The following is an 18,283-nucleotide window of genomic DNA, read 5'->3' as shown; positions in this document are numbered from 1 at the left end:
CAAGACCTCCTACTTATAAGACCAAAAGAGCATTCTAGAAAGAAATGACAACAAACTAGATAAAGTACTCCTAAGGAACCATTCTAGCTTAAAATGCACCGCATCATTCTCCCCAAGCGTAAAAAGGGCTCGACTCCGTCGAGACGCATTATTGACAAAGAAGTTGCAGAAGACAGATTCCCGGATCGAAGATTTTGTTCTCATTATTTCCGAAATGAGCGACGTTCCATTCCATTGAAGCCTCGGGTACCGCAGTGTCGCCCTTGTCTGAATTTCTTCTCCAAACATGCAAAGCCTCCATCATGCTACCTCTCACGGTTTTCATCTTATCAAAACAACAAGCCTCATGAGACTAAATTATAGGAGAAGTCTCATTGGTAATCAAAGAACCTGAATAAGAGGCAAATACAACCAACGCATCCGCAGCAAACTTATGAGTGGCCCAATCAATAATCTCAAGATATTCATGAATGCCTTGAAGCACAATTGGCATACCCTTTGTACCAATTACCCCTGTCTTTGTCAACTCTGCAATCAGCTTGGAATGTTCAACCATGATATCTTCTTAGTTCTCAATGGAATCAGAAACAGCCAGCTGCATATTCGGTGGATCCTCCTCATTGACAACAACCAAGAACTGCTCCCACTTACCATCTCCAGCGCCTAAATCATTAACAATACAATGCCGCACCATTCTATTTTGGGAATAATAGATTCCTTCAGAAGCTAGGAGACAATCCTTGCTACAGATCTTAGCTGCGAATAGCAATGCCCTCAAATCACCCGGATTTTCATGCTTATGCAGAACTTTTCTTAGTAAATTTAAAGCCTCTTCATCATGCCCTGCTTCGCAGAGGCAAAGAGATAAGGTATACCACCTATCACGTCTGGGATACATTCCAGGTAAGACCTCTTCAATGTGCCTTGACAAAATAATAGTCTGTTTGCATTGGGATAAGGCAAATGTAAAATGATCCATCAATGATGTATCCCATTGAATCTGACCAAGATACCATTTCTTCAACAAAATCATTAAGAGCAAGATGGCCTCCTCCAAGTTGTTTTTTGAACCATCCGTTTGAGCAGCCAAACATGGGGGACCAGCCTCTACACCACCATATAGCAGGAGGACTGCAAATCTTTTCTGTATCCCCACACGAAATTCATCTTCAATGATTTTGTCCACATCAAAGTTGTTGAATACACAACCCCATAGTTTAAGATCAAATTCCTCAGTCATTTCATCTTCGTAGACATGCTGCAAGAGAGTTGTCTCTCTGATACCACCATGTCCCACTATGGATAGAGGAGAAATGTTTCTGTACAATTCAATTACAGGATGCTCGTTTGATGACTTCCTTAACCATTGCATAACAAGCTCCTTATCCTTGAAATTTCGTCGAACAGTTTGGGTGCATTGCACTGAATCAATTTTGTCAATCGAATTCAGACAGGGCATGTTCACATCTGCAGGGAAAACATTCCCAATAAAAATAATATAGTTGGCATTTAACTCAATCTCCCCATTTCCATGATCCACCAATTGCCGTTTAATTCGTTTGGCAGCTTCAACCGCTAATTCCTCAAGGGCAGTTTCAACCTCGACGGAGTTGGAACAGGCGATGACACTAGACTTAAGGCATGCAAGCGGATATGATTGGGAAATCTGAGCGAATGCGGGTGCGCGGGGGAGGGAGAATACTGGGGCAGTTTCCGTCAAGGCTGCTCGAACATTGGATGTCTTGGTGATTTGAGAAGAACCGCGTTCAGTGAAAGCTTCTTGAACTTTGGATGCTTTTTGAGAAGAATGGAGGGGATTAGATTCACTGAAGTTTGCTTGAACTTTGTGTGGCTTAGTGACTTGAGAAGATGATGGGGCGTGGTCTATGAGAATCAGATTGACGGGATGGACCGGGGTTTGAGGAGCAAATCTGTCTTCCATGTTCGCATCGTCGGATGCTGCCGGATCGGACAGTGAAAGCAGGGTCGGCGGAGCAACATCGCGAGAGCAGAGACGGGGCTCCGTCTGAGCGGGCGGTAATGGAGGATGGGTAGCGGCTGGATTGAGAGGAGCTAGAAGCGGTCTAGTGAGCTGAGCAGAGACAGAATCGTTAACAACAGTGGCAGTTGCTTCTTCGGCTTTCATATACCGATCGTCATGTCCATCTTTCTCAGTCGAAATACCCAAATTATCATTGATTATGCTGTGCGAATCAAAGTCCTGCTGGACATGCACTAGAGGCTGGAAGGAATCGGAAGTGAAATCGGAATAAGCTCCGACGCAGGACATTGGGCGTGCGAACAGATCTGAACGGATTTTGGCATGCTTGAGTGGAGGGGGTTTGCTGAAGACGCCCTCGGGCTAGTTGCGAACTGCACGAACAGGAGGAGGATCTCGCCATCGCAATGGAAGCTCGAGCGGTGGGTATTCTGGTGATGGATCACGCCATCGGAGCGAGAGTTCGAGCGGAGCATAGTCATCAACGACCGTGGGAGTATGGCAGGATTGATGGCGTTTGCGTGAAGTGGACGAGGAGATCGAAGAAGAAGAATACCTCGGTATGGTTGCCGACGACATTCTCATCTTCCTTATTGCTCGAAGGTTTTCGCGAATCCGATCAAGGTTTCTGTCTACCTGATGGAGCGATTCCTTCGATTGAGCTTGATAGAAGGCGATCCGGCTTCGAGCATCGTCGACAACCTACCTTCCTTGGCGTCGATCATCGTCGACCGCCAATCTTGTTTTGTGGCTTCGATCGTCGTCGACAGCCGACCTTCTTCCGCAGTCCATCGATCTTCACAAGCTCCAGGCTCTGATACCAACTGATGTAGTGGATCGTCGGAAGATGCGACCTGCAAGAAGGATTTAGGTTTTCCCAATTCAGGGAAGAAGAAGAAGAAGCTTTCAAAACTTTAAAAAGGGGATACTTTCATTCTATCCTTTTCTTCTGCAAGACCTCCTACTTATAAGACCAAAAGAGCATTCTAGAAAGAAATGACAACAAATTAGATAAAGTACTCATAAGGAACCATTCTAGCTTAAATGCACCGCATCACGGAGTTAATTATGGAGTGAAATTTTGACGATTTAATTATTTATATTAATCCCAATAATTTTTAGAGAATAAAAGTAGTGCCAATGATGAGCCATAATGAATGATAATAATATTGAAATCTAAATATTTATCCTCTAGAAAATTGTCCAATGTTGCCAATGACTTATGATTGGAAATCATAAAGGCATTTTTAATTAGTTTTATGCATAAACAAGCATAGCATACAATATGATATACATATATTGCATGTTATACATTGTATATCATAAATAAGTGTTCATTTCGAGCCAACTAGGTCTATAGTCAAGCTCGATATCAATTTGAAATTGATTTTGAGTATGTCAGAAGCTCGAATCAGCTCGAAATCAAGCTGATTTTAGTTTGAGTTGAATAAAAATACGAGTAAGGTTTCATTTGGGACAACTTTTTTCGTACTTCTAGTTCTAAAAATAACTTTCTAGTACTAAAAAGCTGCTTTAAGAAGCGATAAGAAAGCCGTCTCAAACAAAACCTAAGTTTCAAATTTCAAACTTTTTAAAGAGTCCAAGCCATTCCATTAGATTCATTTTTCATGTTCAACTTGTTCAATATATCCTACTTTGGTTCTTAGTCTAATCCATTTGGTTAGACTTGAAATTGATTTCAAATCAGGCAAGAAGCTCAAAGCAACTCAAAATTAATCGAGTCTGAGTCTATTTTTGAGTCAATTCAGCTGATTTTTAGTTGAGTCAAAACCCAAGCTATAAGCTTTGAATTTAGAACTATTCTAATAGACTAACAATTTGCTTTATGATAAAGCTCAAGCACATAAACATTTATGATATGTACCCTATCAAATCTCGATGAGAAAATGAATAAAGATATGCCATATGCAAACAACATAGTATGGTGTATTTATAGTAAATTCCCCTTACATATTCAATCTAATGTACACCAACTAATAGAATAAATAAATAAGTTCAATCATAAACTCTATTTATCATTTTCTTGCTATATCAAAGTTCATTTTTCACCACTTCCACCCTACGTGCGTCCGGAAGCTAACTCGGGCGTGCCACATCACATAATACACTGTGTATTGAATGACATGACACGTCCGAATTTGCCTCTAGACGCGTCCGGACACCTCACATAATAATTTTTCCTTCATCATAATGTTTTTTATCATATCACAAAATTTTTTATGTAATTATATATCGAACGAGAAAAGAATCAAAATGGTTTATTTATTATTTATGAAATATCAAAGTAGTTCTCAACTATATTAAAAAAAATGTTTTGATCTCTCAACTCCTGAAAGAAGAAGCAAAATAGTCTCGCAATGATATTTTTTTAATTCCCTTTTTAGAAGCATAAGAGATAATAATGATATTTTAATATAATTGAGGATTATTTTGATACTTCATAAAGAGTCAATGTACTATTATTTCAACACCAAAATCTTTATATGTAAAAATTTAGGACATATATGAAAATCATCTATTTTTTAATTTTAGTTTACAATTTGAGTGTGAAAACATGTATTTAATGAAGAAGATATTTGATACATCCTCGAAAAATTATCTTGATCGTGCACGAATCTTGAGGCAAAATCAAGTTGGAAACTTCCAAAATTAAAATTGGGACCATCCAAACTCCAATTTCCGCAACCTTATAGTTGAACTGAACGTTTCAGAAATACGGACCCAACGACACCAAATTCGACTAAATCCGAGCCCAAATGGGTTTGAATCGAGGACTCGAAGCATTGTTGGAAGGTTCAAACCACAATTTGGATGACCAAACGGTTCCAAACATGACATGCTTATAGTCGAATTGAGCGGCTCGACGAGATGAATCAAACGAGCCTAAAATCGCAGAATTTTTACATCATTAAGACCTTTAAATGTCTGATGAACGGTTCACAATCAAGGGATTCAACATCGGCCGTCCATCCAAACTACTCCCCAATTGCCCTTAATCATATCCTCCTCCTATTTACGGGTCATGTTACTCAAGGAAATCTATAAATAGACCCCTCCTCGCTCTTGAAAGAGGACTCCAAGCAAGAGAGCAAGAGAGAGGTCAGATATCGCTTTTGGCTCCTCGCTCCTCCTCAACCACCGCCTGGAGTTCCGCCGGATAACAACTTTGAGGCCTTGAGTTTCGCCGGACCACCACGTGACGACTGGAGTTTCGTCGGACTACCACTTGACGCCTAAAGTTCTACCGGACCACCACCTGACGCCCGAAGCTCTACTAGACCACCACTTGAGGCCCGAACTTCTACCGGACCACTACTTGAGGCCTGAACTTCTGTTGGACCACCACATGATGCCCAAACTTCTGCTAGACCACCACCTGATGCCCGGACTTCTGCTGGGCCACCACCTAACACTAGAGTTCTACCGGAGCACCACCATACTACTATGATATTTTTGACTCTAGTCTCGTGCCGACTATGATTTTTTTCTACCTATGTCGCTTACTATGGTTCTTCTGACCTCCATCGCGAGACAACGATCTTTCTAACCTCTGTCTCATGTCGACTATGGTCCTTTTGACCTCCGACACTTACTACGGTTCTTCTGACATCTATAGCCAGACAACGGTCTTTCTAGCCCCGGTCTTTTGCTGACTACGTGTCACGACCCGACCCGAGACGAGACGGATCCCGCCCGCGCTGGATTGCGACGGAGCTGCACTAACCAGGATCTAGCTTTGGAATTTGGTTCGGAACTGAATCTTCCAAATAATTAATTCACACAGACTAACAAACACAGAGCTACTATGTATCATCCTGCCTCCTTTCGACTACGGTCATTCCTATTGACTATGATCTACCGACTAAACAAATATGTATATGCTGATTATTGTAACTCCCACCATAAAAAAAGCTTTATATGATGTTCATTTTTGACATCAAGCCTATGACTTTTCCCAAGGAAGGGTCTCATTTGTAAACAATTTCTCCATTTTTCACAATCCTCTTGTCCGGCTACTGCTTCCACGATAGATGAGCTTCAGATTGTTCCTTCTAGAATTGAATTTCCCCCTCTCCGCCGACAGGAGAATCGCCGGTGAAGTCCATAAAGGAAGAGCCTTCAGTACATATGACTTCGTCGGCGGCGAGTATTCCGGCAAGAGCGCCTATGAAGTGTTGGGGATCTCGGAAAAGAGTTCATCAGCGGAGATCAAGGCTTCTTTCCGGAAACTCGCTAAGGAGACACACCCGGACGTTTGTAATTCTCCCGATGAGGCCGCCGCCTCCCTTCGGTTCCTCCAAATCCTTGCTGCATATGAGGTGCTTGTTGTTAGTTGTAAAGTGCACGGTTAGAATTTTGATAAACTATTGATTTCTTTTCGGGTATATGTATCGTAAGATTTCGAGGAATTCGTTTTCTGTATGTTACGATTGTTGCGATTTAATAAGGCGAAAAATATGGCGGGTTGGGTTTTTGGACTGGTTAGGCTTAGGGTTTTTTAATTGTTTTACTAGTCAGATTGCTGCTTGCTTTGTTGTGGGGATTTGTTTTTCTTATGTGAGATCTGTTTGGTTCTGTGCGGTTTGTTCGGGCGGGTTTATAGTAATTTCAATGCCCAGTTTAACTGTATAGCGTATGCTCAGAGCAGTGGAGCCTGTAGATCCTACAGCCGATGATTTGGTCCTTTGACATTTACGACTAACTCTGTTTTGGGGTTGTTGGATGGGAGAAATTATTACCTGCAGCGCAGACTAACGTAAGTAGCTCTACTGCCTCACTATGAGAGTATACAGTTATGTACTCACCGTGTATTCCGGTACTCCACATACAGAACTATGTTATGTAGTCCACGGGTTAGAAGTTCTCGTTGGTCGGCAAAGTTTGATTTTTTGACGGGCTTAATCTTTCTTGCTTCTTAATCAATGAGTTCAATGCCAGAGTAAATTGTTTGTTCTTGATTTTTTTGTACTTTTATGTTGTTTTGCTTGGTATCTTGAAGTTCCTTTTGACTTTGCAAATTCCTTTAGTTTCAATATATACATCAGTCTTTCCAAGTTTCCTCTCTGCAACAACAATCCTCTCAGGAGTCCTCTAAGCCTTGATTATATCAGCTCGATCTCCACATGCTGTTCCGGGTCGTTGATCTTGTAATCAAGTAATTAGGCACTAAGGGTGGTTTACATTTGGATTTGAGCGGGAGTTAGAATAGGATTATAACATATTTACTTTTTTGAGCTTTATTGCTTGTTTGCTGGAAGAATCAAGGAGGAGGTTTGTTAGAAATTTCGAATTAAAATTTGAATTTGAATATAACTAAATACGGGGATATTATAAAGGGTTTTTTTACTATTGGTGGAGGAGCGAGAAGGGGTGAGGTGAGGGAGATTGGAAATCCTAAGGGTAACTTTTTGTTTATAGAATAGTAACTTTACTATTCACGATGTAATTTCATGGATGATGAAATCATAGGAAATCAAAATCAGGTGGCTTCATATGGTAAAATGAATTTGGCTGGATGGAAAGGGAAAAACCAGAGAATTGATTCACGTACCAGAAATCATTGATGGTGTGATGAAATGATCCAACACCTTAATGTAACTTGCTTTAGAAGTAGCAACTTTATGGGGCTGTTTGGTAGAATCTAGGATTTCATTTAAGAAGGATTTCGTAAATCCTCCAAATCTGGATTTACGAAATCTTGAGGGGGTTAAATCCTGAAAATTGTTTGGTAACCTTCATGATAAATCCTATGTGACTGTTTGGCTATTCCATTCAGGATTTAAGGAGGTTGAAATATTTGGGCGGAGTTTCTTCCTTCTCGCGCCAATAGAACCAGAGGATTTCGGAAATCCGCCGAACGAGAGGATTTCTGAAATCCAGGATTTAAGATGAAAAAGCGGAATTTTCCATCTACAGAGGCTTTGATTTTCCGTGAGATTTGGTTTTGCATTTTAGGCCGTTTGGCTGGATTTTGCCTAAAATCTGCCTAAAGTCTAGCCTAAATCCGCATACCAAACAGCCCCTACATTTGAAATGAACCAATAATATTGGTTCGAACAAATTTGATGACATTGATTAGAATATTCCTGATAAATTAGTGAAAACTTTTGGAGAAAACTCTAATATCCATACAAAAAATTCAAAATAGACACTCTTAAGTGTTACTCATGGTAACATATTCTTGCCATCCATTTAACATGCTTGTAAAAGTTAATTCATGTGTTTCATCCATTGTGATTTCTGTTGGTGATCTAATTTTTCTGATTTTGTGTCTTTTTTATTTGTTTATTTTTGGTGTTTGATGTTTTGCTCTTTTTTCCATTGTAGATTCTGTCAGATTCTGAAAGGAGGGTTCACTACGACATCTTTCTGTTTTCACAGAAGAAGATATTGCAAAAGAAATCAGGATATTATTCAGTTATGTACACATATAACTCTAATATAGCTATATCAAAGCCGGATGAGGTTGTTGAATGGCTAAAATGGTACCGGCATGTAATCGATGATATTGTTACCCAGAACAAAGTTGCAACTGGTTCTGGTTATTTAAATGAACTTGAGAGTGAACTTTATTCAGCAATACATTTTGCTTATTATGGCCCTATTGTTGATTCTATGAATCTTCTTCCTAATAGTTTTGAAGCTGAGGAAAGGTCATTGCGTGAAACTTCTGAGGTTCTGCATTTGGTTTCTGGGAGATATCTTTTTGGAGTTATTTATACAGTTGATAAGGTTCTTGAATTATCACATTTCCACTCAGAAAAGTTGGCTTCTTTTGAATCTTCAGAAAGTGTAGCTTTTCAGTGTTGTAGTAAGGAAAGGATGGGTGTTAACTCCAGTTTACCTGGAGGTGAATATTTTCAGGAATTAGAAGTGCGAGAAAAAAGAAACCATGGAACAGATATGTACAAAAACCTGGAGCTGCATATTTCTGGAAAATTAGTTGCTACAGCGACCAGGAGTCCTCATTGCAAATCAAAGTGTGACTCTATGGCTGACAACGAAGATCATATAAATATTTTTCTTAATCTGAATGAAAATAACCACATAGACAACGCAGGGCCTCAGAATTCCAATGCAGTTGAGTCTAAGATTCTCTTGGGAACAATCACTGGTCTAGGAAGTAATGCAGAAGAAGGAATATGTTCTGTTTATGATCGAAATGGGCAAAAAACTCATGTGATAGTAAAACATAGAACTTTGCTGGTGCGCAAGGCCCTTTACATCTTTAAGAATTTGATCTTACGGTTCAATTATATGGTTGACTTGCTATCGTTGCCAGTGTTCAAGAATGGTTACTTCATTATCCTCTACTTTTGCCTTAAGTTTTAAGTTTGATATATGTATTGATTTGCGGTTTGAACCTTCGAATTGTTTTTTTTTATCATGGTTGTTACTTGAGAGAAAATTTTATAAGATTGTGGTGAGACCGGCAATGCTTTATGGCGCAGAATGTTGGCCATTAAAAGAGAATAATAATATTAAGTTAACTGTTGTTGAGATGAGGATGCTCTGGTGGATGAGTGGATTTACTTTTAGAGACAGGATACAAAACGAGCATATCCGCGAAAAGGTTGGAGTAGCTCCAGTGACGGATAAGATTAGAGAGAGTCGCCTTAGATGGTTTGGTCATGTAAAACAACAGCCTTTCGATGACCTTGTTAGGAGAGTAGATGCATTAGATTTGACCTATGTTAAGAAAGATAGAGTTAGACCTAAAAAGGCTTAGTTAGAAATTATTTAAAATGACCTTTCTTTATTAGATTTTAATGAGAATTTGACTCTTAACATGACACAATGGAGAAAAATGATTCGTGTAGCCGACCCCACGTAGTGGGATAATGGCTTGATGTTGTTGTTGTTGTTGGTTATTATTATCTTTTTTTTTTCTTATTGCAAAAGGTCACCATTGTATTATTTCTATGCTAACATTAATATATTCTTAATATTCATTATTATCATGATTGTCATCGATTGTCTATATCACTTTGAGCCAATTCATGATATTTATATATCCGTCCTCACCACCTTGGCAACCAGAACCCTTGACCTGTCAAGGTATTTCCCTCCATTGTTTTATTTGTGCGAAACTAGAAGCATTATAGAACCTACTTGAACATAGAGAAGCTAACTCTTCTGAACTCACCTTCCACTCATTTTTAACTCCTTTTACTGTTTCACATTGCAATTTCCTTAAAAGAGGCACAAATTTATCATAAAGTCCACATGCTTTTGTGAATATATTCACAAAAGCAATTTTTTAAAACAATAAATTGGAATCCTTTTGTGCATACATATTCACAGAAGAAAGGCCATTTTATTTATATTTAGATGTACTAAAAGATTTCTCCAAAATAGAATTAATACCTTATATAGCATTCATCATAAATAAACGAAGAATTAGTATTCATAAAGGCGGACTTTAGTAGTTGGGACTAGTCCGCTGATGATGAAGATGATTGTGATCCATATGTAGCTGGTCTCAACTTTTTGATGAGATTCATTCTCTTGTATCTCATTGATTGGTTAAACCAGCCTGAATGCTCCCTCTGTTTGTACTAAACATGCACTGCTGTAGGACTAACCAAAGCACTTCACAGCTCTGTATGCTGCATCAATCTCGTACAATTTATATACCTTCAAGAAGTCAGTATCTTTTAATTCCATTGCAGTGACTTCATGGTCCTACTTGCTAAAATTTCAGTTGGAGATTTAGGCTTCATTTGGGATGGCTTTCTTACTGCTTCTTAATGCAGCTTTCTAGTATACAAATTAAGATTTTTGTTTTAAAAAGTTGCTTTAGGAAGCAGTAAGAAAGCCATCCCAAATGAAACCTTAGTCATCTTTTGTATTTTTCATCGGTCTCCCCAAGAGTTTAGCTTATTCATCCTTTTGGTTGGTTGCTTACGTATTAACTATGTTGAAGGGAGTCCTAATTACTTGTTGATAAAATTGCAGTTGGAGATTTAATCATCTTCTTTATTATTCATCCATCTCCTCAAGAGTTTCTTCTTATATAATAATTTATAACTAATCATCTTTGTATGGTTATACAGTAGCTTTGCAGTGTCTTATTTTCTGGCATGATCAAATAGTACAATAGCAGGAAATATGAAAGTATACCATTTAAACTTTATAGAACTTGTTTGCGTTTTTTGATGTTTCCATGTATGTCTTTCCAGGTGAAGCACATGCACTGGTTTCAAATTGGTGACGGTGAAGTTTCAGCATATGAATGTAGATGTACCAGAGCCCGCTTGCCCCCTAGCAAGTAAGCAGATTGTTTTATCTAGTTTCTTGAAGCGGAGGAAAATTGAGTATTCTCATTCAATACCTGAAGGTTCCAATCGATTATAGAAATAATTTCATGCCATGAAATCTAGGCTTTGATGGGTGTTAAAATCCAAGCTACATAACATTTATTTATTTGAACATTCACCGCAAGGTGAAAATATTTAGAATTTAAAATCTATTAAGGTATGCACTTCTAAAACAAATTTGTGTTTTTGTTTCTAGTGAATACATGTACTTATAGTATATGTGCTAGTTCTTCTTGGAAGTATTTTAATGACATATAGTTAAATTTGTGATTAACAAAAATGGGGAAAAAAAAAAACGTTATGCTGGTTAAGTTTTGCCTTCGTTTTTTTTTCTCAGATTAGTTATTAAAAAATTTCCGAGTAATTTGTATTGTTATATTTGATAATTGAATGCAAAATTATTCTTCAGATACTGGCTTTTTGAACCTCGATCTTCTATGCATGACATTGGTGGTTGGTATGTTGAAACATTTGGACAAAACAAAAAGGGGAGGACAGTCCTTTCCCGAAGGCATTGGGATGGTGTTAATGAACATCCTGAAAAGTAAGTATTTTCCTACTAATTCTTGTATTATACAAGATTGTTAGTTATCTCTAAGTATTTTCGACATTTCGAACGCAACGGTGAAGTCAGTTTCGCGAATGGACATTGTTTGGGCAACGGCCCACATCATCACATATGTAGACCGTTGATTATGATCACCTTTACTTGATTTGATTACAAGGGGTCCACCCGAAGTAAATTTGATGTCCTGATCACATCGGCGCAGTTTGTTTGGCGATTGGAAGCCGTTTGGGTAGTTTTGTGCAGCGTTATGCTTATCAACCTTTGCTTCTGTTGCTTGAGTCATGCATAATCAGCTCGCTTTAAGCAAATTTGATGCTCTGAATTCGTCAATGCGATATGTTTTGTTATCAGACAATAATTGAGTAATTCAATGTGGGATCGAGGCGCTTCGACACCCGTTTTGCATGACCTCGTATTTGTTAATCATCATTCTCTTCATATTCATTGGACTCAATTTTAGAATATATATGGAGGTCAACAAACTTCCATACCTCTGTCTCTTCCCTCTCCACGCTCATTAGCTCCCATACTCTCACTTTCATTCTCCTAATTAGTACATAGGCTGCTCTCAAACCCAATCACCCTCTATTTCATGCGCCTTAAGCTACTTGAAAACTCCATCTCCCCTGGTTGCCTTTCTCCATCTCCAGCTCCTACCCAAATTCCTGAGATCCCTCACAGTTAGGGAAGTGAGGAAGTCGTGAGAACCTGCTGGGAGAAGCGAGGAAGTCAATTTTTCCTCTATATGCTGCTTTCTATTCCAGGAAATAATTTCCATCTGGAATATGCTATGTAGTACACGAAATTTATTCGAAGGCTCTGGAATTTTCATGATCCTTTGAATTAATATTTTTTTGTTTCACTTCTATAACTGCAGGAGACTCCATCCAGCCATTTATTTACTAGCCCTTGCATATAGAACTTTAGATATCGAAGATGCAAAAAGAAAGAAGAGAACTGTTAGAGATTTTCTAGAACCAAAAATGCAAAATATTGTTCGCTGGTGTAAAAGGTTCATATGATGCTAACATTCGAAGATTAAGGGGGTGCAATAAGAAGAAATTTTTGTTGCTTAATATTTGTGGATGGCTACCAAGGACCTGTCATGCAGGAATTCTGATGGTCATTTATTCTTTTTTGTGACCATTTCATTGGGAACTATTTCCAGAAGATTTATCAACCTATTACCTATCAAGTATCCAGTGTGATTGCTGCATCGTTCGTGCAGTAACATGATGAGCAAGCGTTCTTTTATCTATTGTGTTTCCAATACTTGCGAGCAGTTACAATCACTTAAATCAAAGTGCAGAATTTGTTTCGAACTCGTATGAGTTTGTTTGGACATTTAGGTTTCATTTGGGACGACTTTCTCACTGCTTCTTAAATCAACTTTTTAGTACAAAATTTTTAATATTTGTACTACAAAGCTACTTTAAGAAGCAATAAGAAAGTAGTCCCAAACGAAACCTTAATTGTCCTATTTGCAGTTTGGACATTGGAAACGCTATTCCACTACATTGATGGGCAAATGATGGTACGTGCCTCCCCTTTCTTGATTAAAGCACTTTTTTCTCAGTTTATAAATTTAGATGGTATTATGCATTGTTGTCTTGTATTTTCTTTGCCTTCAGAGTCCTTATTAACCAAAAATTTTGAATATTATCAGCAAAGAACTAAAGAAAGATCTTTGTTTAAACCAGATGAGATTTGTCTATTTTTTCCAGTCTTCTAATAGCTTATAGGGAAATTAGGTCTCTTTTCTATTTGGAGTTTTTTCCTCTTAAAATTAAGTTGCTTGTGTATCAGTTCTTAATGATATCTACAGATGATTCCATCTTTACCTAGAGAAAGTGTGATTTTTTCACTTGTCTTGCATGTCTAGAAATCGCTACATAAATGAAGTTAATTTACATATAACTATCTTTCTGTCTGATTCCTTTTCATCATATATCAATGACACTACCGTGTACTGTTTACACTTGGGAATATTTGATGATCTATACTTTGATGGTTACATATAAGGTCGTTTATTGAGAGGTTTTGTAATGTTTGGTTTGTCGACATGTGTTAAATTCAAAGATTTGGAGATGAAAATGGCTTTAGTTTTATTGCTCAAATATGTCCCTATGTATAGATCTATACAAAATATTTTAATAAAGAAACAAATAATTATGGAATCATGCATAGTTGCACTAATATAATCCTTCCTAAATTAGCCACTAAAATATAGAAGGAGATTGGCGCAATCAAGGTGAGCCTCCCACTGATCCGCATGCTGGCTGTGTGATCAAGGGCTAAGTGATGGTTGAGATTTAACAATATGATCCAGGTGGGCCTCCCACGGATCGTCATGCCGGACGTGGGATCAACGGCTAAGGGATGGTTGAGATTTTAACATTCTCCTTTAAGCTAGGGAATACAGATTTGTCATTTCCAACTTGATAATTAATCCCAGAAAATTAGAGTTATCAAGTCCCTTGGTGCACCATAGAGTCCTCCATTTGGTCAAAATTTTGGGAGAAATTAGTTTTAGATATTGCGGTGACAAATCATTAAGATGAAGGTTATTTCAATCAAGCCTGCAAGGTGCAGGACAACAATGACTTTGCACAAGTCTCTTCTCACCTTGCAAGTCTATGGCTTCGTCTTAGACTTGCGCAAAGTCTGAGTAGTGGCGACTGGCGATCATTCATTGAAGCTGGTGGATTGCGAATTTCACTTCAACACTTCAGGTCTATACTTTGAAGTCGGGATGTCTTAAAACTTTAGTAACATTTGTAGATTCTTCCAATAAAGTTGCTCAATTTTTGTTACACTCTTGCTAATCATATGTTCTTGATGGTTATCTTTATTTCATATTTTATCTTCAATAGATGCGACTCAAATATGGCCTTCAAATATAATTATTTTTTCAGCTCAACGTTAAGATCCATCTTCAATAGACATTTGTAGAAGGATTTTATTGGAAGGTTTATTGCCAACTCCAGGCACGTAACCTCACTGTGGAAGGATTTATTGTTACAAAAATCTTCTATTCACTGTATGATGTTGAAGATAGACATTTGAAGAAGGCTTGGTGTATGCTTTTTGCTGATGATATTCTTCTTATTGATAAGGCTAGGAAGGGAGTTGAAGGAAAGCTTACATTATGGAGGTCAACTTTAAGGTCTAAAGGTTTTCGTTTGAGTAGATATAAAATCGAATACACGAAGTGTTATTTTAATAGTCATAGATCTAGTGGGGGGTATTGTGACTTTGGGCGATCAAATTATTAAAAATAGTATACGTTTTAGATATTTCGGGTTTATTATTTAAAGTGATGGTGAAATAGATGTGTATGTTATTAGCATAATTCAAGTTGGATGGTTGAAGTAGAGGAATGCATCGGGCCTGTTACGATAAAAAAAGTACTCAAACTTGTGGGGATTTTTTATAAGATGATGGTGAGACCTGCAATGCTTTATGATGCAGAATGTTGGCCATTACAAGAGAAGCAAAAAATAGAATTGTGTTGCCAAAATGAGGATGCTCAGGTGGATGAGTGGCTTTACGCTTAGAAATATAATTTGAAACAAGTAATATGTGAAAATGTTATAGTAGCTCCAATGGAAGATGAGATTAGAGACAGTTGCCTTAGATGGTTTGGTCACACCCAGTTAGGAGAATAGATATATTATATTTGACCTATGCTAAAAAAGGTAGAGCTAGACTTAAAAGAGTTGGTTAGAAAGTATTAAAAATGATTTTTTTTTAAATTAGATTTAAATCAAAATTTGACTCTTAATAGCCCATAATACAGAAAAAATAATTCATGTAGTCAATCTCACGTAGTGGGATAAAGGCTTAATATTGTTGTTTTATCTATCTTTCTATAATGATTTTTCCTACATTTAGATAACAATGACTTCTTTTGTAGCTCAACGTTTAGATCAATTAAAATGATGTCATCTATAAAAATATAGACAATAGAGTAAATTTTTACTATTAGAAACATCTAATAGTTAATTTTTTTAATATATAAATATATTATATATTAATATACAGATGCCTCTCATGCCCTGCCTTAAATCTACGTGAAGTTGTGATGGCTCGTTGGTGTTAGTTATTTTTAAAATACTTTGATTATTTAAAAAAATATTAAAATAGTTAAAAGTATGTTTTATTTTTAATTTCATATAATTAAAAATTGGGTCAAAATGTAGATTTAAGAATCATTTGAATCATTTCAAATTGATTAAAAATTTCTATGTCAATCAATCAAAATTTATATTTTATTTATATAAAAGATTTTAATAATTAAGATTTATGATAATAATAATAATAAAATTGCTAGATTTTTTAGCCAATTTTTTTTTCTGTATATTATTATCCCTATAATATATCGTCAAAGTCTCTCTCTCTCTCTCTCTCGACTACTTTGCCCTCTCAGCCGTTCTTTCTCTTAAAGCTTCGCTTCCTCTGCAGTCCATACGGTGTGAGCGGACGAGCTAGATTTTTTAGCCAATTTTTTTTTCTGTATATTATTATCCCTATAATATATCGTCAAAGTCTCTCTCTCTCTCTCTCTCGACTACTTTGCCCTCTCAGCCGTTCTTTCTCTTAAAGCTTCGCTTCCTCTGCAGTCCATACGGTGAGAGGGGAAGAGAGGAGAGGGAGGAAGAAGAGATCTGTAGGAGGAAGAAGAGATCTGAAATGGGTGGTGGCAACGGACAGAAGTCAAAGATGGCTCGCGAAAAGAACATAGAGAAGATGAAAGCCGCTAATAAAGGTTTCTCTTCCAATTCCTTTTCGGTTACTCTTTACTTTGCCGACGCCGATCTAAGATCTTCCCTACGATCCTCTCGATCTCGACTGATTTTCTCTCTTCCGTGTTTTTCTTGCAGGAAGTCAGCTTGAAACTAACAAGAAAGCCATGAACATACAGGTTTGCCTTTTCCTTCAGTTCCTTCCTCATCTTTTTTATGCCTTTTAGGGTTTATGTTTGGTTTTGTGCTCATTTTGTAGAGAATTCTTCTGTGAATTTTTCGAATTGGACTCGTTATTTTTAATTCGTTTCGTAAGGGGATGATGAGAACACGTAGTTCTTTTTCAGGTCACCTTCTCGGTAGTCTAGTCGATGCTTGTTTTCTTCTGTGTATTTTGGAAGTGATGATCTGTTCTTTTTTTTTTTAAAAGGTTTTTTGTTTATGAAAATAGTCTAGGAGAGAAAAATAGAGTTAGAATGGTATGTATTATAGAATTTGGTATATAGTAGTTATGGATTTTAGTTTCAATGGTTAAACTTTGTTTGAATTTTTCTTTCTTTGCTTTATTTATACCTTTAATTGTTTGGGGTTTGGGCTTGCAAGAAATCAAATTGTAAATTTAGTGGTGGATAGATTGGCTGATTGGTTATTGTTGTTTAGTGTCATCCGGATACCCCATGGGGGCCCACCTTGTGGGGCCTCAGGGAAAGCTATTTAGAAGGTTCCTAATCAAGGGGAGTTGTTTAGAAAGGTTTCTAATTAAAGGGGAAAGGTTTTGAATGTTTCCTAATAATGTTTATATTGTTTAGGAAGGTTTCCTAAATCATATTTAATTGTTTAAAAAGGTTTCCTAAATTATGTTTATACTATTTAAGAAGTGTTTAATTGTTTGGGAAAGTTTCGTAAATCATGTTTAATTGTTTATGAAGGTTTTATTTGTGTTATGGTGGCTAGGGCTATTTAAGGGGGAGTTTTTTAGACTTTAGATCATGTTATTGATTAGTTTTGTGAGTATTTATTGTTCATGATTTTTGTGAGGGATTTTAGTGGCATCTAGGATTTGGGAGAGAAGGTCATCCTCTCGAAAGAGGACCATTGTATCTTGGTTGTTCGTATTTCTTTTCTTATTAATAAAATTTGTTGGTTTGCTGAATTTTACAGTTTGCTAATTTTTGGTGCTCAAGTCCTATCAAATTGGGTATAAGAACAATTTCTTGGGACTGATGGCTGGGAGAAGAGTTGAGGTGTTGGAAGAAAAGTTGGAGGGAGAAGCAAAGCAGTTGTGAACGAAGGTGGGATTGTTGAATGAGCCTTTTTTTAGCGATGGAAGGAAGGCTTGGGAATTTGGAAGATATGAAGAAAATGATCGAGATGTAGTTGAAAGCTTTAGCGGCGATTCCTAGGGCTAAGCCAAAGGGAAAGAAAATTCTGAAGGAGATGATGAGAAAGCATGGAGGTGCGATCCAAAATCCCACGTATTTTTCCAAGTGCTAAACCTAATCAAAATTTAATTGGGATTCCCATGGCCAAATTTTAAAGGAAAATATATTGGACGGGAATATTTCGACCAAAATAGCTCCTTCCATCAAAAACCACATCTTAGGGCTCCAAGAAGAGAGGGAGGGGGGGG

At 37.4% G+C, this 18,283-nt stretch overlaps 1 protein-coding gene across 1 annotated transcript; it reads left to right on the top strand.

The window, feature by feature from the left end:
- The first annotated feature begins 5,964 nt into the window (after nucleotides 1–5,964).
- LOC110096186 lies at nucleotides 5,965–13,825 on the top strand. The gene is made up of 5 exons (XM_020821988.2): nucleotides 5,965–6,339; nucleotides 8,348–9,226; nucleotides 11,203–11,291; nucleotides 11,750–11,884; nucleotides 12,786–13,825. The coding sequence occupies exons 1-5, from the start codon at nucleotides 6,052–6,054 to the stop codon at nucleotides 12,928–12,930; spliced, it is 1,536 nt and encodes a 511-aa protein (XP_020677647.1). The 5' UTR covers nucleotides 5,965–6,051; the 3' UTR covers nucleotides 12,931–13,825.
- Nucleotides 13,826–18,283: the final 4,458 nt, after the last annotated feature.

This window comes from Dendrobium catenatum, unplaced genomic scaffold, assembly GCF_001605985.2.
Source record: "Dendrobium catenatum unplaced genomic scaffold, ASM160598v2 fragScaff_scaffold_1666, whole genome shotgun sequence".
Lineage (NCBI taxonomy): Eukaryota > Viridiplantae > Streptophyta > Magnoliopsida > Asparagales > Orchidaceae > Dendrobium > Dendrobium catenatum.
This window is presented reverse-complemented; position numbering and strand designations above follow the sequence as displayed.

Excerpts from the sequence above, each read along its gene's own strand:
- LOC110096186 (XM_020821988.2), top strand. The coding sequence starts at position 6,052 with ATGAGCTTCAGATTGTTCCTTCTAGAATTGAATTTCCCCCTCTCCGCC. Across the intron at positions 6,340-8,347 it reads AAATCCTTGCTGCATATGAG|ATTCTGTCAGATTCTGAAAG; the intron begins GTGCTTGTTGTT and ends TTTCCATTGTAG. Across the intron at positions 9,227-11,202 it reads TAAAACATAGAACTTTGCTG|GTGAAGCACATGCACTGGTT; the intron begins GTGCGCAAGGCC and ends ATGTCTTTCCAG.